Genomic DNA, 25,320 nt, shown 5'->3' with positions numbered 1-25,320 from the left:
ATAGATCAGTGGGACAGAGAGAGAAGCTGAGAGATAAACCCATACATGTGAGGAGTGGGACTCATGGTGAATAGGGTCAAAAGGTAGAAATATAAAAGCAGTAACTTAAAACACACCAAGTTAAAATTGACAAACAAGGCCATATACGTTTTGATTGTTTATATGGTATTTCCATTTCTGTAGCAACCCTTTCAGCCTTCCAGCTGTTTTCTCAGTGGGGAAGTATAGAGCAGGAAATTGGTGCTAGCTTTGCTGTTTTTCTTTTAGTTGTGATATGTTTGATTAGCCATAAAAATGCCATGCCACCGTCAAGTAGGTCATTTTACTATTCTAACCATTTTAACTGATATATTCTAGAGGTCTTGTTTCCTAACATTTGTCATCCTTATTGCAGTACATAACATTATGCTAAAGATCCTATCCAATGCAGTAGGCAAGAAAAAGAAATAAGAGGCAATTATTCAAATTGGAGAAAAAAAAGTAAAACTGTCTTTATTCAGATGATATCGTTGATGTAAAAAATTTGATGGAATCTACAAAGAAGCTACTCGAGCTGATAAGTGTGACAAGGTTGCAGGATATAAGATCAGTATACAAAAATCAATTGTACTTCTCCATATTAGCAACACTCAGAAATTGAAATTAAAAACAAGCAATACAATTTACAATAGCTTCAAAACATGAAATACTTCGGGATAAATCTGACAATATGATTGCAAAACCTATATACTGCAAACTACAAAACATGAGAGAAAATAATGGAGGCCCAAGTAAATGGAGAGATACTCTATGTTTATGGGTCAGAAAACTCCATCATATTGTTAACACCTACATTTTCTTCAAAATGAATCATAGATTCAGTGCAATTCAGATAAAAATCTCAGGCTGTTCTATAGAAATTGATACACTGCCACTAAAATTAATATGGAAGAGCAAAGAACCTAGAACAATGATGAAAAAGAACAAAGGTGGAAAACCATAATACTACCTGATCTCAATATATACTATGGAGCTATAGTAGTGAAGAAAGTAACAAATTCGTATCAAGGCAAGTGTATAGATTAGAGCAAAATAGAGGGTACGGAAATAGACCCACACATGTATGGACTACTGCTTTCTGACAAAAGTGAGAAGGCTGTTAGAAGCTGAAAGCTTCTCCTTTAAGATTGGGAGCAAGACAAGGATGCCCACTCTCCCCACTTTTATTCAACATAGCTCTGGAGGTCCAAGCCTCAGCAATCAGACAACACAAAGAAATAAAAGGCATCCAGATTGCTAACAAGAAGTTAAACTGTCACTGTTTGCAGATGACATGATATTGTACATAAAAAAACCCTAAAGAATCCACTCCAAAACTACTACATCTAATACCTGAATTCAGCAAAGTTGCAGGATACAAAATTAACACACAGAAATCTGTTGCCTTCCTATACACCAACGATGAACTAGCAGAAAGAGAAATCAGGAAAACAATTCCATTCACAATTGCATCAAAAAGAATAAAATACCTAGGAATTAACCTAACCAAGGAGGTGAAAGACCTATATACCCTGAAAACTACAAGATACTCATGAGAGAAATTGAAGGAGATACCAAAAAATGGAAAGACATCCCGTGCTCATGGATAGGAAGAATTAATATTGTCAAAAAGGCCATCCTGCCTAAAGCCATCCACAGATTCAATGCAATCCCTATCAAAATACCAACAGCATTCTTCAATGAACTAGAGCAAATCGTTCTAAAATCCATATGAAACCACAAAAGACCCCGAATAGCCAAAGCAATCCTGAGAAGCAATAACAAAGCTGGGGGGATTATGCTCCCTGACTTCAAGCTCTACTACAAAGCCACAGTAATCAATTTGGTACTGGCCCAAGAACAGACCCACAGACCAATGGAACAGACTAGAGAGCCCAGATATAAACCCAAGCATATATGGTCAATTAATATATGATAAAGGAGCCATGGACATACAATGGGGAAATGACAGCCTCTTCAAAAACTGGTATTGGCAAAACTGGACATCTACATGCAAGAGAATGAAACTGGATCATTGTCTAACTCCATACACAAAAGTAAACTCAAAATGGATCAAAGACCTGAATGTAAGTCATGAAACCATAAAACTCTTAGAAGAAAACATAGGCAAAAATCTCTTGGACATAAACATGAGCAACTTTTTCCTGAACAAATCTCCTTGAGCAAGGGAAACAAATAAAAAATGAACAAATGGGACTGCATCATGCTAAAAACCTTCTGTACGGCAAAGGACACCATCAGCAAAACAAAAAGGGGCATCCTAAAGTATGGGAGAATGTATTTGTAAGTGACATATCTGACAAGGGGTTAACATCCAAAATATATAAAGAACTCACACACCTCAACACCCAAAAAGCAAATAACCTGATTAAAAATGGGTGGAGGATATGAACAGACACTTCTCCAAAGAAGAAATTCAGATGGCTAACAGGCACATGAAAAGATGCTCCACATCGTTAATTATCAGGGAAAAGCAAATTAAAACCACAATGAGATGTCACCTCACACCAGTTAGGATGGCCAACCTAGAAAAGACTAAGAACAACAAATGCTGGTGAGGATGCGGAGAAAGGGGAACCCTCCTACACTGCTGGTGGGAATGCAAACTACTTCAACCATTGTGGAAAGCAATATGGAGGTTGCTCAAAAAACTAAAAATAGAAATACCATTTGACCTGGGAATCCCACTCCTAGGAATTTACTCAGAGAATATAATTTCTCAGATTCAAAAAGACATGTGCACCCCTATGTTTATTGCAGCAGTATTTACAATAGTCAAGATATGGAAGCAACCTAAGTGTCCATCAGTAGATGAATGGATAAAGAAGATGTGGTACATATATACAATGGAATACTGTTCTGCCATAAGAAGGAAACAAATCCTACCATTTGCAACAACATGGATGGAGCTAGAGGGTATTATACTCAGTGAAATAAGGCAGAGAAAGACAAATACCAAATGATTTCCCACATTTGTGGAGTATAACAATGAAGTAAAACTGAAGGAACAAAATAGCAGCAGACTCACAGACTCCAAGAAGGGACTAGTGGTTAACAAAGGGGAGGGGTGGGAGTGGGTGGGTGGGGAAGGAGGGAGAAGGGGATTGTGGGGTTCCATGATTGGTGTACATGGTGTGTGTGAGGTCACAGGGAAGACAGTGTAGCTCAGAGAAGACAAATAGGGACTCTGGCATCTTACACACTGATGGACAGTGACTGCAATAATAAGAGTGAAGGTAAAAACCACATTGTTTTGCTTGTGAAACCTTCTTAAGAGTGTATATCGATATCTTAATAAAAAAAGGTGAGAAGGTTGTTATTTGAAGAAAGGATAACCTTTTCCAATTACTGGAACAATTAAAAGATCTGTACATAAAAATAAAAATGTATCTTGCAGTGTGTATAAAAATTAACTCAGAATGGGTTACAGATCTAAATCTAAAGCCTAAAGACATAAAATTTCTAGAAGAAAACAGGTGAAAAATCCTTGTGGCTTGAATTAGGCAAAGATTTCTTAAGTATGTTACCAAAAGCAAAATCCATCAAAGGATAATTTGGACTTCATCAAAACTGAATACTTTGTTCTTTGATATTCATCTTAAGAGAATAAAAAGACAAGCCACAGGCTAGGAGAAAGTATTTGCAAAGGACTTGTGTCTGGAATATATGAAGAACTCTCAAAACTCAATAATAATGATAAAAGCTTAATAAAAATGTACAAAACGTTTGAACAGACACTAAAGAATCCATGTGGATGGCAAAAGTTCATAAAAAAAAGCCCAGCATTATTTGTTAGGGAAATGCAAACGAATATGTTGAAAATACTACTGTATATCTATTAGAATGGTTAAAATTTAAAATAGTGACAATACCAAGTGTTGGGAAGGATGTGGAGAAACTAGAACTGGGTGGACTATAAAATGGTACAAGCACTTTGGAAACAGTTTTTAGTTTCTTAAAAAGTTAAACATATGCTAACTGTATGATACAGCTGTTTCATTCCTGTATATTTCCCTGAAGGAAATGAAGACATTATAAAAATGTTCATAGCTGCTTATTTATAGTAGATAAAAAATGGAAAAACCACAAATGTCCATCAACAGGTGAATATATAAATAATGATGATATATTTATACAACGAACTATTTACCAATTAAAAAGGAATGATGCAGAGATATTTACAATAGCAAATGAATTATATAGAAATTTTGTAGGAAAGAGTCCAGATTAAAAAAAAACAGGTATATCATTACACTTATATAAAATTCTAGAAAAAGCAAATTAGAGTGATAGATCAGATTGTTTAGGAGGTGGCAAGGACGACTGGAAACAGGGATAATGAAGGGACACAACACTTCTTGGCGTAATGGATATGTTCAGACCTAAATGGTGGCAGTGATTTTCTCTATGTGTATGTGTGTGCCAAAACTTAGGTTGTCCACATTAAATAGATATATTTACTGGATATTACTTAGACCTCAGTGTAGCTAAAAAAAAAAGAGTGCCGTTCAGTGTTTAGACAGCCGGATAGAAGGTGGTTAGTGACAGGACCCGGTTCTTAGGGATGCTGTGAGGACTGGGGGTTAGTACGTGCTCAGAGGTTACAGCGGTGCCGGCCCAGAGCACTGCTCACCATTCAGTGTGACTGTCCTTCACTGGATCATCAACTCTTGTTGACCAAGGCACCACGTCCCAGTCATCATTTTGCCTTGTTTCAGACTTGCACGGGTATTTATTCGTATATATATATCCTCAACTTATTTCATGAACAGTACAAAAATAATTTTGACAAATTTTAAATGGATACTTAAGTAACAGAATTAGCGTCCTTCAAACATGTGAAACAGGGATAAAGGTTGAAAAAAAAGAACTGAGGAATTTGGCATACACTGCCGTGGACTAATTTGTGAGTTACGGTACTTACATGGTTTGAATTATGTGGGAACAATTTTAAATGTTACATTGTCTTAGGTATGTGTTTTTATTTATACCCATACACACAAATGTGGGTGTATATATGTGTATATCATACAGAGTCCTTGAAAATTGTTTCCTTTGTACAGTCCAATGCATCTGTCACCCTCCTTTGACTTATTTTTGAATGCAGTTAAGTCCTTGGGAAAATCACTTATGTCATCAGGGAGGAATGTCACCAAAATAGCTTCTCACTTAAGTTCCCATCCCCAGAGCTAACCCACAGGAGGTTCCGATAAATTCAAATATTTAATAACTTGTATTTTTCTTTCTCTTTAAACACAGGCCCTCTGGTCCTGGAGGCAAGATCATGTGGTGGATTCTTGGCAGTCAGCAGTCTGTGGAGCTTTCGCAGGTGCAAAGGATTATATTATACTGGGAAAGACCAAAGAGGGGGGGAGAAAAATGTGAAAATATTAACTATGCAAAAACAGCATTCTTCAGAAATTCCAGCTTGTTTGGATGAAGAGAGTTCCACCAGTTGGTTGAGAAAAGAAAGTGTCTGAGGGAAAGAAAAAAAAAAAAAACCCTTGCTAAAAAGGTGTCTGCTTGAAAGACAACCAATTTGTTTCTGACAAAATTTTCTTTTTCTTTTTATCTTTATTAAAGCCTTCACTCAGGCCCTTGGATTATCTGAAAGATGATTTATAGAGGCCTCTGTGGGAGGGCCGTGCCGCGGGTGCAGGGCTGCCCGCGCAGCTGTCTGCCTTGAGCAGTGCTTCGGGGGTGTGAGCGATTTCTGCAGAAGGCGATGATTCACAGTCCATGTGACATGTTTGACAGCACCATAGATTAACTAGTGTCAGGAGAGCAGAGGCCGCTCCACAATTTACCGAAGGCTAAACCGTTCTGTGTAGAAAATGTGGACATCTCAACATCTGGCCATTCTCTAGACCTTCACCCAAAAGCAAAGTGACAATATGCAATATTGTGTTATCCATCACTGAGTGGTATGCATTTTCCAGTGAGGCTTTAATGAGAACTCAGATGCTTAAAAAAAAAATGTAGTAAGTGATAGGTTTTACTTTCTAATAAGTACATTTTGTTGTTGCATATAAAGGTAAATTAGAATTACAGTTGATGTAAGTTGAAGCTGTGATTTGCCCAAGAATTGTAAACTGCTAGTTTAAATGCAAAGCCAGTAAATTGACAACTGTGTGCTTTCAGGATGTTGACTTTATTAGAAAATAATTGTTTTCCAAATTGCTTAGTGGTTGTTGGGTTGGGTGTTTTGTTGACATGATTGAGAAAAGAGAAAACATTTTATAGGATCCTTTATTAACTGTTGGACCCATTTGACTTGTAAAATTCATGATCAAAAATAAGAATTCTGCCTCTAGACTGGAAACCAGCTCAGATTGATTATGATATGTAATTGTTTCCACAGGACACATAGTCATTCGCTGTGTTAAATGAGTAGGTAGTCTTGATTCATTTTCCAGAGGTCAGGAGTCTTTACTCCCCAGCCCCTAAGAGAGAGTGTTTTTGTTGACACCCTCCTGGGCCCTGGGGAAAAGTTAGCATTATGGAAATTTGGTTATTCTGGATAAGGCAGGGCACTTCTTAAACTTAACAATACCCTAAAAGTTCCATGTGCTGAAAGAAGAAGTATACATTTGGTGGTCCCATTCCTTAAGGTAGCTAATTCGGAGACTTGCTTACATTTGCATTATTTCTGTTCAGGAAATTTGCATTCATTATAATTCCTTCTTCTGAGCAATGCTTTGGAGCACACCCTGAGCACCTAGGTTAGTCAGAAGGTGGGGGCTGGGGGAGAGAAGGCAGGCAGGCTCCTGTGGGCCAGGCCCCTCGTATGAGGTGGCTCCCCCAGGACCTGCAGCACTGGGGGAAGGCATGTGGGGCAGGCAGCAGATTTGTCCAGAGCCACATATCTAGGGCAGGCCAACGAGCTGGACTTACAACGCTGTCAAGTCTCAGTTCTGCCCTCAACTAAGGAATGAGACCCTAGGGCCTTCCTGAGCACCAGTGTCTTGGCCTGTAATGTAGACGCAGCCCTCCCAGCCTTCGGGGGTTACTTCAGAGATAGGGGAGATACTGCACGATTACTACTGTGTGATCTATGACAGAACAGATGTGAGGAATTACTCCTCACTAAAAACAACCAACACCCAGAAAACAAAAGGCTATTATCAGCTTAGTAATTCAAATTCTCAACTGTATTGAAAGAATAACGTCACATTAATAAAGCTACTGGAGATAATCATCTGCTCTAATAGTGTGTAGATTTAAAAACTCCTCCAATACAATCATCTTATTTTTTAGCTGAGGTTCTGATAAATAAAGGAGTTTGTCCAAGGTCTGCAAAGGTCCATTGTTAGTAGATCCACATCTATATTTAGCAAAAAATAAATACATTTCTTGTTTCCTTTTGTTTTGAGGTTTTAGTTGGTGCAAATTTGATACGGAGTAATAAGGTTACTATTTAAAAATCTTTTCTGAATGATAAACATCATTTGAAAATACTCCACACTGTGGAAAAGCGGGATTTCTACAAGTATGTTGCGGCGTTGAGCAGCTTACCCGCTGCAGAGAGGTGAGCACCAGCTTACCACCCTGGGCAGCCCTTTAAGGTCTGACATGCGCTGCACTTTCAGACGCTTCAGCCTCGCGGGGCCATGAAGGCAGTGGTAAGACTTGCCCTTAAATCAGAAGTCAGATTTCTCGTCCCCGTGTGCTTTTCCAGTTTGAAAATGCTTAAATCATTGTAGATAAAGTGCTCTCTGTGCCATCCTTGGCCGTCTTCTTTGCCCATGCTTGTGTTACAAACTGCTTGGTACAAATAGCCAAAAATGTGCCTTGAGATAAGGAGGTGTTGATGGCTTGTCATGCTCAGAAATTCCCTTGGCTTCTGGTCAGGGGCTAAACTAGAGTGAAAAAGAAAGGCCTTTGCCAACTTCTTCAAGTTAAATCCTAAACCTAAAACTGTAATTCAGTCTAAGTAATTACGACCTTTGCTACCATAATGATAGTTGCTACTCTAGTGTTCTTGACCACTTTCTTGTAATTACACCTCCTTACATTCCGTGGGGAGAGAGAAAGGAGGAGACAGAGAGAGCCATAGATGTCCGCATAGCTTCAAACTCTAGAATAGGGTGAAGGGTTATTTGGGTAGCAAATGAGAAGGACTGACACAGTCTCTAACACACAAAAACACGTCCATGGTGGTTGTCTGCAGATCGTGCAAAAGAGGTGGATGCAGATGCCCTTCCTGCTCCCAGGCTGATCTGGGGAGGAGAGGCCAGGCCCTGGAGGGGTGATGCGTGGCCTCACTGCCCAGTGCTGCCCCCACATTTGGTGCTGCCTTGAGGTAACTCCTCCAGACCTGTGGTAAGAAGATGGCCCCTTTGTCTGGAGAGCATAAGGACCCTTTATTTGTTTCCTGTGGACACGTGAGGTGTTTAAGTCTAGCCTCTCCTGAGTCTGGTGCTTGGGTGCAGTTAGCCTGCCATTCAGTGAAAGCCTAAGTCTAGGGAAGTCCGTCGAAAAGTGTTAAACCTGGGATTTGAGTACCAAAGCAGCCTGTGGTTGCTGTGCCAAGTAATTATTTCCTGCCTAATATGTTAGCATGTTCCTTGCCTTTATTGCCAGCAGTTTACAATTCCCTTAAGTGAAATGTAGGAAAGAAGTACCTTCTACCTGCAGGTGTGCCGCTTCCTTGCCGCGCCCCCACTACGACTACTTATTCTGCTGCATGATCTTCACAAGCCCTGTTTGCAACCTCATAGAAAACATCCTGAGGTCTCTGAATTCAAGCAATTTGATATTTGAAGACATCTAAGTTGATTAATAACTTTCATAAAATACAGTTACCATCAAGGTAGTAAAATTAGGACCTCTTTAAGCATGTGTGTTTTTGTCTTTAGCTTTTCTTCACATTACTTTCAGGAAGCAGAAATCTCCCCGAGAGTATTGGCAGACATCCACAGGAAAGGAATGGTGGACGTCGGCTAATGGCCAAAAATAAGTTTGATGTGCAGTATCCAGATTTATTAGAAGACAAGTACTTTTCAGCATAGGTGATTTGTGAAAGCTTAAGTAGTCAGAGAAGAGACAGGTGATGTCCTGGCCAATTTTTAAGTCTTTTGTGTTGGTTTAGGATAGTCTGTGAACCTTTCAAAAGGGAAATGGTGCACGTGCTTCTGAGTTTTAACAGCCATACTTTCATGTCTTATTATATATCAAGACCAATGTGTAGTGAAAGGGCATTCCTGCTGTAGCTAAGATACACGTGACTTTGAGTCCCTGCTCCGTGCTATCAGTGAGACCCTGAGCAAGTTGTCTGTAAAGTGGAATAGTAACACCAGTGCAAATAAGAAAAGAATCCCCCCGAGTACCTAGGACAGTCCCAGCATGGCAGAGACAGAGTCAGCACATAGAGTAACTCTCGGCTTGCCCTTCCCCTGTCCTTTTAGAGAACAAGTTGCAGTCTTCAGTTTGTAAAAACTGTAGACACTTGTCCAGGATACCCAGCAAACATTTTTGATTGCCTACTGTGCGTGCTGGGCTCAAAATGTGAAGAAAATCAGACATCATCTGCCCGCCCAGAAAGGAGCTAATTCCTTTGAGCACTAATGTCAGCCAGCCATTCTTCCGGACTTTGGCTAGGCTCATTTAATCCCTGTGTCATAACTGCTGCCTGCATTTTATAGATAAAAAAATCGAGGTCACTAGAAGACCCCGTGACCAAGAGCTCAGGTTCTGGAGTCAGAAAATTCAGGTCTCAGCTCTGCACTAAGTAAAACATTCTACAAGTACTGAACCTCTCCGAGATTTGTTTTCCCCACCAGAACGTGGGCCAGCAAAGGACCGTCCCTATATTATAGGGTAGTTTACCTAGAGAACAAGGCGTTCACCCAAAGCCAGGTAAGTCAGAGGGCTGGGATTGAAGCCTTGGTCTTTCTGACCCCAAAGAGCTCCCGGCCAGGCCCCGCTGACCCTGCCGACCAGTAAGGGCGACACTGCCACGCAGGGTGAGGATGTGGAGCGGGCGCTCCGGGATGGGGCAGCTTCGTGGTCTTTTTCTCCTTCTCCCTTCCTTAGATTTTATTTATTTATTTACTTTTGGTGGATGGATGTGAAGCCTTCCTGGACCCTTTTCTGTGATCAAAAATGTATTTACTCATTTAGGGCAGAATATGTGCTTAAAAAGTTAAGAGTAAGATCTCAGGGGTCTGGCCTCAAAATTTTTAAATAATTGAAGTTTAGTAAGTCTCTAAGTTTCAGACAACTTCTGAATTCCTAACACCAGCAGCTAAGCAGCGCAGGGAGCTGGAATGTTCATGTTAATGGATACTCTCTAGCCCCAAGGTGTGTGTCATTTCTGAGTAGCCAGAAATGGAACATAAAAGCAGAAATGGATACATCCTTCCAACAGTCAGCGCCATAATAAATGTCACCAAATGGAGGAGTTCAGTGTGACGACCTTGTTTCGGTGACATTTTCAGAAAGCTACTTGGCAGAGCTCAAATGACCTTCCTAACTGTCCATGTGCCACAGAACTTAGATGGAGCAGGTGCTGTTTGTGCAGCCTCCTTCACACATCTGTTCCATGCTGCACTTACACAACTGCCCGTGTCACCCCAGCTCATGGAAGCTGAATCTTTAGGAAGCCCTTTTGGATTTATTACATCTGTTTCTCTGTTTCTTTAGGGTCTTGTGGGGTTTAAAATATATCTTCTTATAGTATTAAATATTGACACCATATATTCTGGTTTCTGTTTTAAAATTGTCCCAACTCCTCTGTCCATAGATGTGGACACTTTCAATAGTTTTAAAAGTATTTTGTCAGTCAGGGCATCCCACAGGCGAGAAGGTGTAGGGAAGAATGCCTACTGAATGCAGCCTGGCGCTAACAACATGCAGAAGGGAGCTTAGAAATGTTCTTACTCCTACTGGCCTGTTGTCAGAAGCCTGGAAATGCAGAAAGCTTTTAATTTGAAGAACCCAGCCAGTTGTACCAAAATACCACCAGTGATACACATTTATTTTTGCCCATTTTGCCTGAGCAGAAATGATGGGAGTTGGGTCAGATTATGGAACGGCCCAGAGCCTGGGCCCTCGGAGAATCAGGGGGAGCCGGGAGGGAGCCTTTCGTGTCAGGCGTAGGTGTCTGGTCGTAGTTCCATCAGCACATACACACCCAGGCGTTGGCTGCTCCGGGTGAGGGCAGGATTCGTTGCCAGGGGTCTTGTTTTTTAACTTGAGGGTGTAAAGCATTACTTTGTCACCTCTTTTATATGCAGGTCACTATCACTGTAAGAGCAGTGGGGGTGGTGGGGGGTAAAGATCTTGCTTGTGTGCATCCTATTCTTGAATCAATCTAGTGGACATGATAGGAAAAGACTTTTGCAGAGTTATGAGGAATTACAAAATAAAAAATCATAGAACACCATGTCATATGGTAAACACTGCCTCACTTGTGTGTTGAGTATGTTTTTTATATGCACAGGTGGATTTGCGGCTGCAGTCACCACACCTCTGGATGTGGCAAAAACAAGAATCATGTTGGCGAAGGTAAGTGGTAAAATAATGTAAGGTAGGCATAACAGATGCTTATAGCTATTAGCACCAGAGCTTATACACGCATATAAAGTGAGTAAAAGTGGTTTCCCGCTTACCAATAATGGCAGCCTGACACTGCCTGTTGACTGACTAAGGAAACTGTCGCTGACCTATAGTTCCCACAGGAATTGCTGTGCCCAGTGTCTGGGCAGCATTTCAGCTTTTCAGAAACACCTTCAGCTACATTATGTAAGCAGGCAGGGCTGGTAGGGCTTCTGCTTCGTAATACTCCTTTCAAATTATCTCATTTTACTGGTGATTGATCTGCACCTCGGATTCGACACACGCACACTTGGCCTTAACTGGATGACTTAGGACAGTTGTCAGAATGGTTAAAAGATTCTTTTCAGTAAGGAGAAAAATCACTTTTAAAGAAGCTAGATTGACACTTCAGGGAATGCATGTAGCTTATCTGGACCAAAGCAGTAAAAAATGAAAAAGCCATCTCCTTGTGGAAAAGTGAACAAACAAGGGCAGAATTCTAGTAGGCAGATAGAAAGGCCAAGCCTGAGAATGCAATTTTGTTGTAAAGTGAACTTAGTGCTCTTTATTCGGTGTGTTATTAGGGACTTCAGTGAGTCTCATATTTAAGTTCCAGTTACACTGATTATTCCCAGTCCTTCTAAGAGAAGTTAGTAATTGCTTTGTCTTTCTCCTGTTAGACAGTTGTGAGCTCTGCTCAGTTTGATAATGAGAAGCTAAAAAAAACAGCTTCCCGTGGGGCCTGGGCCTAACAAGGGCGTGCCTTGGGGGTTTGAGTGTAAGGGCTTTTGGTCCAGTGAGATGCAGAGGTTCTGATCCCGTCCAGAAAACTGCCCTCAGCGAGCGTGCTCGGGAGCCCTGCATCTGATGATACCTGGGAGCCTTTTGTACACTGGGGAGTTTCATGAGGTAATGATGGCTTTCTCTGGTCTTTCCATGCAGGCTGGCTCCAGCACTGCTACTGGGAACGTCTTCTCTGCCCTGCACGGGGTCTGGCAGGCACAGGGGCTCTCAGGGTAAGGACAAGAGGAACGCGCACCTGCCGCTCCGCCTCCGCTGGCTCTTCGTCCTTTAGCTCGGCCTCGGGATGAGCCCCTTTCCTTCCTTCTGCCTCTGTCCTGGTTGGGGACTCTCTACTGTATAAAGCGTTGCCTTGGGTCTTGCTGTGTGAGATAGTATCACCCAGTCAAGTTGATGTAGTATTCTAGCCAGGTGATCCCCAGCCTTGTCCATCTTTTTTATTGAAGTATAGTTGATATATAATATTATATTGGTATATATCAAGTATATTATCAAGTCTACAACACAGTGATTCAGCTCTTACACCCGTTATTAAATCCTTAGCGCCACTGGTACAGTTACTGTCTGTCAGCGAAGGAGGATGTTACAGAATCCGTGGCTGTGTTCTTTCCCCACGCTGCACTTCCTTCTCCATGATCAACAACCTCTGTGAAGTTTGAGATTTTGTGCCCTTTATCCCCCTCACCTACCCCACCCACCCACCCACCCAGCTGCTCCTCGTGGTAACCACCAGTTGCTTTTCAGTGTCTGAGAGTCTGCTGTTATTTTGTTCACTTTGTTTTGTTTTTATATTCCACGTGTAAGTGAAATCATATGGTACTTGTCTTTCTCCGCCTGGCTTATTCCTCTTAGCATAACACCCTCTAGGTCCATCTGTGCTGTCGCAAATCCAGCTTTGTCCGTCTTGATGTTGGGTGACATCCCCGTGTGTGGCCCCTGCCAGGTTCTGGGCCGCGGTATTGAGACAATGGGCTTCAGTTAGGGAGCGCAGGATGCGATGAGCAGGGGTGACATTGGTTGAAGAGAGCATTTGAGGTTGTGGTACATTTAACTGTTACTACTACTAGCAGATGACTTTGAACGACCGCAGTGCCTGACACCTCACTGGAAACCTGTTCTTACATATTACTGACTGAGGGCCTCAACCTTCTCAGCTTCAGGTCCTAAAAAGCTCTCCTCAGAATGTTAGATAAGCATTGCTTTTACCATGGAAACTTCCAAACCTGTCTGCCTGTTAAGGTGAGTACAGACACGTGAAATGCCGATGTTTGCCTGGGGAATTATCTGCCAACGATTTCCCTGGGCCAGGCAGCAGCCCCCTTTAGGGGTCAGCAGTGGGGTGAGACAGGCTCTGGCTGGTGGACGGCAAAGCAGTGTGGGTGCCACCTCCTCACCCCAGTGCTTGCTGGTCACTTCTGTGGTCTTATGTGCACTTGGCAGAGTTTTGTGTCAGCTGGTGGCTAGTTTGGGGAATGTGCAGTGTGTTGATCAGGCCCCAGGTAAGGGTCTTGCAGGAGAACCATCCCATCTTTTCAGAATTTCTAACTGGAAGTTTAAGTGGCTAATGTTGGATGGTCTTGTTAAATGTGGTACCTCAGATGGCTGAACGTTGGGTGCCTGAAGGACTTAAATATTTTGCGATGAGAACTGGGTTTAATAGGAATAACTGAGCATGAGAAGGGCAGCGTGCTGGCTTGTATGCCTTTAGTCAGCCATTTACGGCTGAGATTTTGTGAGAAAATGAGAATCTGGCTGCTGACGGCTGAGGCATCATGATTTTGACACCAGTTCCCCACTGAACAAAGAAAAACAGCATGAGAAAAAGATGAGCTCTGAAGCAGTCTGCTTAGTAGCAGGTAGAAGATTCTTAGTGTTGCAGATAGTTTTGGGGCACAGAGATGTAGCATGCAGTTGCTTTTTTAGATCAACACTAAATCACTGAATTTCACTGTCTTACGAATTTTGATGAAGTTTAGATCAGAGTCTATGGCGACTATCAGTCAAACCTCTGCTCTTGACTTCAGCTCTGTGGAGTCCGCGTTGAGCTGCAGCCCATCCGCCTTCCTTGAGAAAGTGGCTATACGTGGTTATGCATCACTGTCAATACTGTGGCCACTGGAATCTTGTAGAAAAGGAATTGCCTTTAGTAGGTGACTGAAATGAAATACCCTGTCTGGGTTGTGTACTTGACATTACGTAACTAGGCAGGGCCAGAATTGCGGGCAAAGAATGGGGTGTCATACGCATGCCAAGGGCCCGTCTGTCCCCACCATCAGCCCAGAAAGGAAAAGTGATTTGGATTTTTGCTTATGTTCATCACTTGGGCTCCCAGTGGTGTGCTCAGTGTGGTCCTTAGCAGAGTGTTCCCAGCAGCCAAGTTCATCATGTAAGAACTGGTAGTTTTTATTAGCTTCCTATTAATGTAATAAAAAGACAAATAATTTGGTAAGAATTTGTAACCAAAAGCAAAGAAGAAACCCCAACTGCAAGCGTGGACAGCTGTTTTGTGGCCTGGTCCCGGGTGCCCTCAGCGCGCCTCCTCTGGCCGGTGCCCCCACGCAGGCATTGCTAGCTTTCTGCCACCCGTGGACACGCCGGTCGTTTCCTGAGAGTTCGGCCTCCCTCGGAGATGCAGGCTCCCCGCGTGTGGTGGTGCTGACCTCTCCGGCTGAAGCGTTGACGCCTTCGTGTCTTCAGGTTCACACGGGGAAGGCCATGTTCCGCACAGTTGGGAACATATGCTCTGGGACAAGCTGGTTTCTCCCAGATAAGAGCACAGCACGCGCTCGCTCAGCCCCGTAGCCAGAAAGCAGGTGCAAAGTCCTCTTAGCCTCCTTGTTTCTGTGATGGTGCCCCTCAGGCCCTAAGCGCCCTGCCGGGTGGGCGCCCCTTGGCTCAGGGGGCTGCGGTTGTTACCCGTGTGCTCTGTGGTCCCAGAACACAGCCGCGGTCTGCCCCGCAGTCGCTGCCTCCGAGTTTGGTTGGGGCGCTCACTGTACAAATACTCTGCTGTAAGGCTGTCGTTATGTTAACAGAGGCAGTTGTCATCTCGCGAAACTGTGAACTGCTCCCATCTGCCTCTTGCCACGAGCTGCTGAGCTTATTGGCAGTAAAGCTGAACCAAGACACTGGTCTTAGAAATAAGTCGGGGAGTGAGGCGGGGAGAATGTTGCGGCGACAGTGGTCTTCCGCGTCTCAGCTTCCGCGGACCCCCTTCCAGTGCTCTTCCCTCTGTCCCGGTAGGGCCAGGGTGGTTAACCTGTTTTTTTGGGCCAGAATGACCCAGTTGCCTCAAAGCAGCGACTGATGCATTTCAGCTGCCACCTTGTGCCAAAGCAGTTTGCATGATACTGAGCTGAATTTCTTGTTTTCTTACAAGTGTATTTTGGTTTTCTTGGAATTCTCATGGTTATTTCTAGACAGGAAAAAGCCCTACTTGTATCTTTATTTTACTTAATGATTTAAATACTTAGCTAGCTAACAAGGGCCCCGAACTCCTCTGATGTCCATTCTCCTCGGTAAGGGCTACATACAGGGGGAGGCCGGCTGCCACCTGCCCGCACCTGCAGGAAGGAGGCAGCCGGGGCACGGGCACCTGGGGCAGGGCTCTCCCTCCTGCCCACGTCCTGGGGGCCTCCATTTAGCGTGTGGAGGCTGTTCCTGCCCCCGAGACAGGCTGCTATGGGCTGAACCGGAGTTTTCTTCCCTAGATCTGGTCTCTCGTCTTTTCATTAGGAAAGTCACTGGTTCTGACTTTGTTTTCCTGTTTATAGAAGTAATATCTGTTTTATCCATGACATGGTCCCCCTGTGTGGATATTGGACCAGAATGTATGTCACCAGAGGGGTTCTCTGTGGTTTGTGGGTTACCAGCAGCGCTGTGATGAACATGTTTGAACAAATACCTGTGTATGGCTCTAGGAGGACTGAATTTCCAGCAACAAATCCCCACTTACCTCCGCAGTAATGTGTTCTTCCATTTTGCGTTTGTCTGATCATTTCCAGGAAGTGGTTCCGACGGTAGGCGGTGCCTGGGGAGCAGCTGCCCCCTCCGCACTGCAGCCCAGTTGTGTGTTGCCTGTCCTGCCCTTGCAGAGGGGGAAAGAAACGGGAATCCCTGCAGACTCCGCTCTGTTGTGGCACCGTTTTCATGGGTCTCTAAGGGCGGAGCAGCAGTTATCTGAACATCTCCCATCTCCAGGGTGGGCTGCACCCCCGGCAGCGTTCCCTAGGAGTCAGCCCTTAAACTCCTTTACAAACAAGTCAAGTTCATCCACTCTGAAAGGCAAGAATGGTCTGGCACTTTTAAGCAAGACCACTGTGGGGACAAGTGACTGCTGACTGATGCCACCCTAACTGTGAGTCCTCACAAGTCAGCGGTTTGGTATTTAGCCAGTGTCGCCAGCAGACAGTTGGGCTCAGACTTCAACAAGTCTACTTGGGAATGTAACGTAGTGCCATTCTGAAAGGAAAACACATTTTTCGGGTGCTGTGTGGTGGTTAATGAGCATAGTACGTGGAATCGAGCAAGCTGTGGGTGTTAGAATTTAACCTTTTTTACACACACAATTTTTTTTAAATCTTGCTTTCTCCCCATGTAGACTATTTGCAGGTGTCCTCCCTCGAATGGCAGCAATCAGTCTGGGAGGGTTCATCTTTCTCGGTGCTTATGACCAGACTCGCAGCTTGCTGTTGGGACTTGGCAAAGAGAGCCCCGCAGTCTGAGGTAGCCTCACCTCTGCTCTGGAGAAAGGGGACCGTCTCCCTTCCGGCGAGCCGCTGTTCAGCCGACTGAGCAAGTCAGAGCGCTGAAGAGCCGTTCTGCTGAGATGACGACGTTGCGACAGCCTTGCTGCTGCCTGTTGCCAGACAGAGCGCCTGCAGCGTCCATGGTGGTACTGTGAACAGCTTTCTCAGAACCCCTTAATAAATAAGTTTGGGGAGGCCCCTCAATTTGATCTGTAGCTGACCTTCATTTCCTGCTCCATGGTCTCAGCGGAAGGCAGAGAGGGTTGTAATTCTAACAGAATGGTGAGACTGGAAGAGGAATGAGCCTTGGGGAAGCTGCTATGGGGGGAGGGGGTCTCCCCACGGTGGTAAGTTAGTTCACTGCATCCCTCACTACCCTCAGGTATCACCTGTAAAAACGCACAACTGTATTATTTTACAGAGTGGTGTCCTGTGGCCTGCACGCCGCTCCATTTCACACTGAAAGGCAGGGCCTGGCTCTGCCAGCAGCGTGTTTCTTTGTTCCTAACCAAGAACATGGGAAGGTCACCATTTAGAGCTTGACGAATAAGCTCCCGATGTTTTAGAAGAATCTGGTGGGTCTTCCCTGGAGCAGTAGTAGTATTGTGCCTTGCCTAGAAATGTTTTTCCTTCGTGGTGAGAAAAGGTGATTAGAGGCAGAACTGCCTTTGACAGGGTAAAGTGGTTCGTGGAGGTAGAAGGACCCCAGCTACACAATGAACAGTTATAAATGAACCTTTATTAAAAACACTTCAATGCCATTTGTTAGACACTCCAATATTTTACATGTTTTCCAATGTACATTGTACCAAAATTTCTATAAATAAATAACTCTGTACATAAAAGTAATACTTCCTCTTTCACATTGCCTCTCAGAAGCAGCAAATTCACATATTTTGTGGAAGTAACAATCAGCTGACTGTTGAGAACAAACTTCTAAATGTGCTTAGCCTTTAGAACAGTGATACTTAACATAGGTTAACCATTTTATCAATACCTACCTTCAGCTTTTTGGCTAAAGGAACTTGCTTTCTGAGATTTTAAGGACCTTGTTTGTTTCAATGTAGTTTTTCCTGAAATTACACATTGGCACTCACAAGATGGTTAGCTACAGGTCTCAAAAGTGCAAATATAGCCAGATGGGGGACTAAATCTTGTCTAGTCCAAGACTAGGTCTGTCTGTGTGAAGGGAAGACTGGACAGACTTGCTACACATCCTCAGCAGAGAGGAGCCAGCCTAAAAGGTAGGGACCGGAACTTTTTCTCCCCCAAGGCCAAATTATTACCAATTCTATTGGCAAACCAAAACATTACTACTGAAAAATCCACAGGTACCAACACCAGCAGCCTCTATATCTTATTAAAAAGCCTCAAATGACAATTACCACATCTGCTTTTATCTAGAAGAAAGGCAGGGCTTAACCCTTCAGAACCAATGCTTGTGACGGGTTAAGACCTCTGGTTCTACTTTGCTCGAGAAGGAACTTAAACCTACCAGGAAGAGCCCCTCCCTGCACAGGTCCATGTTGCGCCTGGGCTCCCTGTGCACCGACTCTGACTGGAAAGCACCCTAAGGGGCCGGGCCTCCAAAGTGCAGGTCTACTCCAAGGACTCCCTGTCCTTCTCATCCACCAAAAACTCCTGGGAACAAATATGGTTTTTAGCTTCTATAAATGCCATCCGTGCATTAAGGCACCAGAAGTAGCCCCCCCGCCCTCTCCAAAATTAAACAGCAACCTGATACGAAAAATAATATTGTCAAAATTGTAGGATTTGTTAACCATGCACTAAAGATTAAAATAGCCTCTGTCAAAGATATATAATATATATATGAAATCTCTGAAAACTCTTATGTACAATGGTATCAAATACTTCCCTGCCTTTTGTACATGCCAGCCTCCTGCATTTCTGTGCTTCAGGTGCAAGGCCTTTAAACTACTGCTACTCCACATGGAAGTGACAACTATGCACAGATCAGTGACGCTTGAAGCCGCGCTGCCTCACGGCCTCTCCTACCTCCTCCTGTAGAGATCGCCAGGAGCGGAGGTAGACAAAGTTCAGCTTTTTGGTGCAAACAGCAGCGGCACGCTCCGCTTCCCGGGGGGCTGTGCTGTCAGTGGTGCGGACTCGGGACTGGAGGCACAAGCTTTGGGGAGCTGTCCGTTTGGGAGAAGCAGGTGCCGGCCTTCAGTAGGGGCGCCAGGAAAGCCTGAGGCGGCTCCTGTGGGCGCGGGGTTACCTGGCGTCACCGCAGGGGAGAGCTGCAGGCCCCTGGAGTCTGGCTCACGCGGCCTTGCCGAAGGCCAGGCCCCTGGGACAGAGGAGAGGGCCCGTCAGAGCCTCCGGCCGGGTGGTAGCTGCTCCCCCCAACCCTGTCCCATCCCGGGAAGCTCCCCAGAACACAGTAACCCTTTACCTTTCCCATCCGGTGGTGCCGTAAGCTTTTTCTTTGCCATTCTGTCATGGTTGCTGGGGTAGAGGGACCCCTCCACAGTCTCAGTGGTCAGATGGTGGGGGGAATAATCCTGGGGGCTCCGACTGGGCTCCTGGCTGCTCTGCGTACTTGGGTGTCTGCTGTCTCTGGCCACAGGCTGAGGACAGGCTTGTTCCTGGGAGTAACTGTCCGTATCCGTGTTGTAGTCACCACCTCCGAGAGGGCCACTGTGCTCTGCAGGGCGGACACGGGTTAGCACAGTCACCCTGGAAGCCTGCATCCCCACACGAAGTGCAGACTCCTGTCTCCCCTCTAGAAAAGCCCAGAGTGGGATGCCCATCAGTGTTGGGAGTCTTCCCTACAGTGAGAAACGTAGCCTCAAAAAGCCCTGCAAGAATGCGAGAAGGTTCTTTTGTTTGGGCTTTGCCCTTTATGAATCCGGAAAGAGCAGGCTCACCACACCATGGACTTACTGCAGAGACATACTGACTGGCATCAGAAGAGAGCCAGGCCACAGCTTCCTGTTGACACACGCCGATAATGTGTCTGCCCTTTACATTTAATGAACACGTCAACCCGAATTTAGATTTCCCCAGACCAAAATGCAAGCACCGCCTACCTATCTTCTGTGGACCAGGTGTACCGCCAGCTTTTCCCGTCACTTTCCAGGGCTCCGTACTGTATCCACCACAGAGCCTCGGCTGCCTGCACGGAATGCCACGAGCGTCCGCCTCTGGCAAGTGGCTTGCGTCTCTTGGACAGACACCTGCAAAGGATCCCACACAGGCAGAAAAGCTGCGCTTAGGACTGCAGCAAGTCTCATGGAAAGAACAGGGCAAGGCTACTGGGACACTCATTCTTTAGCTGCCTGGGCGACCCAAGGAGGCCTGACAGGCAGACCCTTCAGCGTTTGGAGCCCTGTACCGAGCAGTTCTTGTACACATAAATGTGCCCCAAGCCAGTCTCCTCCAGTGATGTATGGGGATCCTGTGAGAGGCTGGCACACAGAGGGCAGCCTTGGGCACTTCTGGAAGAGATTTTCAAACCTGGCAGAAAGTGCACAGCCTTAGGTCCCAACAACCTCCTGGTTCCCATGTGCTCGATGCAGTGCAAGTAGGTACCTGTGCTGGGGGGTAGCTAAGCCCACCTCCTAAGGACACAGTCACAACGGGCTTGGAGGCTTTACCATTGCTCTCGATGTGCCCATTGGCCTGGTGGCCCCCCTCAGTCCTGATCACGGTTTCTTGCCGATCAGAAAGGGTCCCCTGCGAGGAGAGGTAGCTCGGAACATCTGGTGGCACAATGGTTTCATCTGCAAGGAGATAGGACACTCAGATACCAGGTGTCCCGTCCTTTGTGGTGACAAGAAAGGCAGACACATGTACACTGCAAGGCCCAGACAAGGCTGTGCAGAGAACACCTGTAATGTAATGTCTGTGCACTCACGAAGCCTGTTCAGCCTTACTTTATGCCCTGGGGTAAAAAGTGCAGCAGTCTGGATGCACAAAAGCTAGAGGACGGACAGGAAGCACAGCTGTGGGTGGTCAGGACAGCACCAGGCCACCACATGGCAATGAAGCCTGGGCCCAGGGCCTCGATTACCGAGGAGCTGGAGGACTGCAGAGAGCAGTCTTCTACACTTGCATTTGAGAGCATTGCCATTTAATGACGGGGTGTCGGGGAGACTGGAGCCTCGGCTTTACAGAACGGCTCCATATTTGCAAAGGTCCTAGTAACTATATTGAAATTGTTGAAAAAGCCTCTGGACCTGGAATAATACTCTGCTCCCTGCTGAAAGGACCGCCTCAGCCAGCAGTGGCTCACCTGTGTTGGTGACGCTGTACTCCTCAGTCTTCTTCCTGGTTTGGTAGATGATGCACACCCAGACGAGGGACGTCAGGACGATGCTGCACACCACCGCAATGGTGAAGATGCCCACGGTGGCCCCGTCCTTCCTGCAGCCCGGCGTGGGCAGGATGCTGAGCTGGCTGTGCGCACGCTCCGTGCCCAGGGTGTTGGACATCTCGCAGGTGTACTGGCCCGCGTCCTCCACCACCACGTTCTGAACGACGAGCAGCTGGTTGCCGGGGGTGAAGTGGTGCCGCTCAGTGAGGCTCAGAGGCTGGTCCCCCTTGAGCCAGGTGATGCGCGGGGGAGGGCTTCCGGTCGCTTTGCACTGGAGAGCCACTGTTTCCCCCATGGACGCCACCCGGTCCTCCAAGGGCACCACCAAGGACGGGGTTTCTGCAAGAAGTCAGGGGAGACCTTAGGGTCCCTCGGCCTCACTTGCTCCAAAAGACAAGGCAGCGTAACGACACAATGCCATATAAATAGGTTTTTCATCAGAGCAGTAAGCTTTTCAGAAGCCCTGTCACAATGACTAGATCGCTACCATTCCGGCAGGGCAGCCTCGGCAAGGATGAGGGACTGAGGAGCCCCAGCCCCCCAAAGCCCTTCCTATTCCCCGCCTGTCCTGCGATGCTCCCGCGTCTCTCCTCTTCCCCGAGACCACACCCGTCCTGCCCAGTTCACGACACACAGCCACCCACCCAGCATATCAGTAGTCGGACCTAAGACAGTCAGCGTGGCGTTAGCTGCAACGGAGCCGGCCGAGTTCTGGGCAGTACAGCTGTAAACCCCCATGTCATCTGATTTCACGTCAGTGATGAAAAACACGTCGTCATCTGGCATGACATGCATACGTCGTTCGCGAGCAGCAGGGAAATCGATGCCTCCATCCTTCTGCCAGGCGATCTGGGGGTTGGGGTGGCCAGCGGCAGCGCACTCAAGGCGGGCCATGGCGCCAGTCCGGATGGCAATGTCGTGGGGCGTTTTGGTGAATGACGGCAACACTGAAAAATATATGGTCAGGTTCACATTCCGGGAAAGCTAGACGCAAACACCCCCTGCACTGCGTTTCCGTGAGTCTGTCTGGTGGGACACCTGAGGCCGCCGTCATCCCCTCAAATACAAGGCTTTCTGTGAAACATTTCACGCAGCTGACACCCAGTACGTGAGAGCCTGACACTTACCTACTGTAATTAACCACCTGAGGAGAGGCTGGGGAACAGAAGTGTCTGCTCCCGTGACACACCACTAGGGGGGATGCAGGCCTTCACTCCGGGAAAAGCGGTGGGCCGGCTCTTCCCTAGTGAGGACATCAGCTGTGGAGAAGCCCCTGGGAGCCACACTACTGTGAACGCACTGGAGAGCTGAGGCATTTTAAACGGTCGCTGGCGGGGTGGTGAGCACCCAGACCCTGGGGATTCTCAGAATAACCAGGAAAACAAACCAAATCATAGTAAACAATGTGTGTGTCTATGGTCTGATGGGCTTAAATAGGACAGCAGTTCCAAATTTTCAGTTGGAGGTTTTATAATCTGGACAACCTCATTAGGTTACTGGGGTGGGGTGTCAACTACCACCTTTCTTCTACCCTAAACTCATTGCAACGGTAATGAGGGAAGCCACCTTCCCAGGCCCGGAAGCTAGTTGTGTAGTAACAAGTCCCTGTCAAACACAAGGCTTGGGCCCCCAGCGACGCGCAGGTCTCCTACGCCCACAGACACAGGGATCCATGTGTACGTGGGTAACACTGAAAGTGTGGCTTCACAGAAATCTATACCAGAAGAAGCACATCACCTCCCTACCGTTCACAGTGAGCCGAGCTTTGTGCGAGTAGGTGGAGCCGAAGTGGTTGGTGATGACACACTGGTAGCGGCCCTCGTGCCCGAACGTGACGCGACGGAGGTGCAGGATGGTGGTGTACTCCATCACCTCCCCGTCCTGTGCACGGACGTGTGCGAAGTTCTCCGTGTCGGCATCGGCCAGAACCTCACTGTCCTTCCTCCAGGCAAACGTCATGGGCGAACTGCTGCTGCTCGCTGCTGAGCACGTGAAGCGGACGTCCTTGCCCACCACGGCCGCAGTCGTCTCTGGCTGTGTGATGATCTGCGGCTTTGGTAAGTCATCTGGGAAGAGAAGAGTCAGCTGTATGTTACCCAGGCTTGTAGGACACACAGCAACCAGCTGCTGTTGAAGGAATCGAGTCAGAGCAGAGACCAGATCTCTGAGGCTCCCTGCATATCCCTCAGGGTCACCGAGCACTGTAAGGGACTTCCGTGAGTCCCCGAGTGCCTGGCCTTATCTAATTATAAGTCCACGAACAGTGATCACACTCCCTGATTATGAGTGAACACACCGTGACTCAATTATCAAAGCAATTGGTAGTGTCCATGAGAAGACAACAACACAAGACACACTAACAAACAGGAACCGCCAGGCATGACTGCACAGACCATACCCACAGACTTTTACTCCAGAAGGAGTGGGGTGTAAGTACTTCCAGAATGTCTGAAGAGGGACTTCCAAAATCTGCACCTCCATCCTAGCAGCGAAAAAACTAGCCACCATGGTTACAGTCAACTTTGTCAGAATCTGGGGAACAACCAAAGGCTGTAACAACCCACGGAGAGTCAATACAAGAAAACTTAGTGCGTTATGCCGTACCCTCGGCCCCATCCCTCTCCGCCCAGCTCTTTGGTGACCCCGAGCACCCAGCAGCCTAGCCACCATCGAGGGTGGCAGAATGGCTCTGGAGCTCGTCCTGAAGCCCCATCCTCAGTGCTGGCATTTGTCTGGCCCGATGTAGCTCAGCAAGGGGAGCCCTATCCTCAGGGCACTTCATGGAAACAATCAGCAGCCAGTGAGTCGGTAATAATCAGAGCCAACAAGATGCTGGCTAAAACTCTAAAAAGGAAGATCAGGTGAATGAAATGCCGGCAGTGTGCTTTGAAACACATCCAACATGTTCCTGAAGCTCTAGAAGGCCACGGGCACTCCCAGGGAAGACAGTGTTTTAAGGCTCCTTGCTGGACGGCGCCAGGAGAAGGCAGGGCCAAGCCTGTGCTCAGAAGTGGTGGGGGTGGCTGGGTGCTGGAAGGACGACACTTGTGTGTCTTGACATCCGCAGGCACACTGGCCATTGTTCTGCCCTCAAAATAGGACAGAGAAGTAACCACAGGGGTCCCCATACCACCAGGGGAGCTCCTGGTGCAGTCATGACCCCCAAGGCTCGGGGCAGAGTGGGGAGGGAGAAAGGCATGGGGCCTCACACCTGCCCAGTGGCTCCAGTCAGGCCTGGGAATCCCACCTTCCCTCCTGCTTTGCAGAGGCCAGGAACGACTCAAAGTTCACCTCACCCTCTGACCACATCTCCATGAGCTGCGTCACTTCTGAGTGTGGCATGTGCCTGTGTGTGCAGGTGTGTAGCATTTTCTGTGCTCTTTGCAACCAAACCTGGATTCTGACCACCCTTGGTCAAAAAGATGGAGAGACCTATGCTCCAACACTCAGAAGGGAAAAAAGAACCATAAGCCACAAGTGTAAAATTTCAGTGGTTTCAAGAAACAGCAAGAGTGCAAGTCAACATCAAGGAATTATTTTTACTACAGTAACTGTTCTCCTGAGACTCGTTCTTCCTGTATTTAACCTTTCATTCTTGGGGTTGGGAAGAAACACACATTAAACCCCAGGCTCTCACACAGAGTAAGTTCACAGCTAAACCTGGTGCAGAGTGCCTCCAAACAACCCAACTATCTTCTTGTAACTGATAATTCTGATTTTGTAACTGAACCGACTCATGCTCCCTTCTGATTATATGCACGTACTCCGTCAACCACATAATGAGCAACTGTACAGTAAATATTATGTGTGGTTTCCGTGGGAAATAAATTGCATCCAGCAGCTGATCGGTGACTG

The 25,320-nt window shown here is 46.4% G+C and overlaps 2 protein-coding genes across 5 annotated transcripts in view; one reads left to right on the top strand and one right to left on the bottom strand.

Annotated features, from left to right (window-relative positions):
• SLC25A26 (solute carrier family 25 member 26) overlaps positions 1-17,334 on the top strand; it is a 143,914-nt gene extending 126,580 nt beyond the window's left edge. For both annotated transcript variants that reach the window (XM_036878426.2, XM_036878424.2), the window contains 4 exons: positions 5,299-5,368; positions 11,483-11,547; positions 12,520-12,593; positions 16,979-17,334. In XM_036878426.2, the coding sequence (XP_036734321.2) occupies positions 5,299-5,368; positions 11,483-11,547; positions 12,520-12,593; positions 16,979-17,102 (333 nt within the window). In that variant the 3' untranslated portion in view covers positions 17,103-17,334. The remainder of the gene's footprint in view (positions 1-5,298; positions 5,369-11,482; positions 11,548-12,519; positions 12,594-16,978) is intronic.
• Positions 17,335-17,845: 511 nt separating this feature from the next.
• The window catches only part of LRIG1 (leucine rich repeats and immunoglobulin like domains 1), a 97,500-nt gene continuing 90,025 nt past the window's right edge, over positions 17,846-25,320 (bottom strand). For all 3 annotated transcript variants that reach the window (XM_036878420.2, XM_057507636.1, XM_057507638.1), the window contains 7 exons: positions 23,211-23,531; positions 22,131-22,412; positions 21,385-21,804; positions 20,747-20,872; positions 20,180-20,326; positions 19,543-19,794; positions 17,846-19,437 (listed from right to left, as the gene is read on the bottom strand). In XM_036878420.2, coding sequence (XP_036734315.2) covers positions 19,184-19,437; positions 19,543-19,794; positions 20,180-20,326; positions 20,747-20,872; positions 21,385-21,804; positions 22,131-22,412; positions 23,211-23,531 — 1,802 coding nt within the window. In that variant the 3' untranslated portion in view covers positions 17,846-19,183. The remainder of the gene's footprint in view (positions 19,438-19,542; positions 19,795-20,179; positions 20,327-20,746; positions 20,873-21,384; positions 21,805-22,130; positions 22,413-23,210; positions 23,532-25,320) is intronic.

Source organism: Manis pentadactyla, chromosome 1, assembly GCF_030020395.1.
Source record: "Manis pentadactyla isolate mManPen7 chromosome 1, mManPen7.hap1, whole genome shotgun sequence".
NCBI classification, from domain to species: domain Eukaryota; kingdom Metazoa; phylum Chordata; class Mammalia; order Pholidota; family Manidae; genus Manis; species Manis pentadactyla.
Note: the sequence above shows the minus strand (reverse complement) of the source record. Positions and strands in the feature narration are given on the sequence as shown.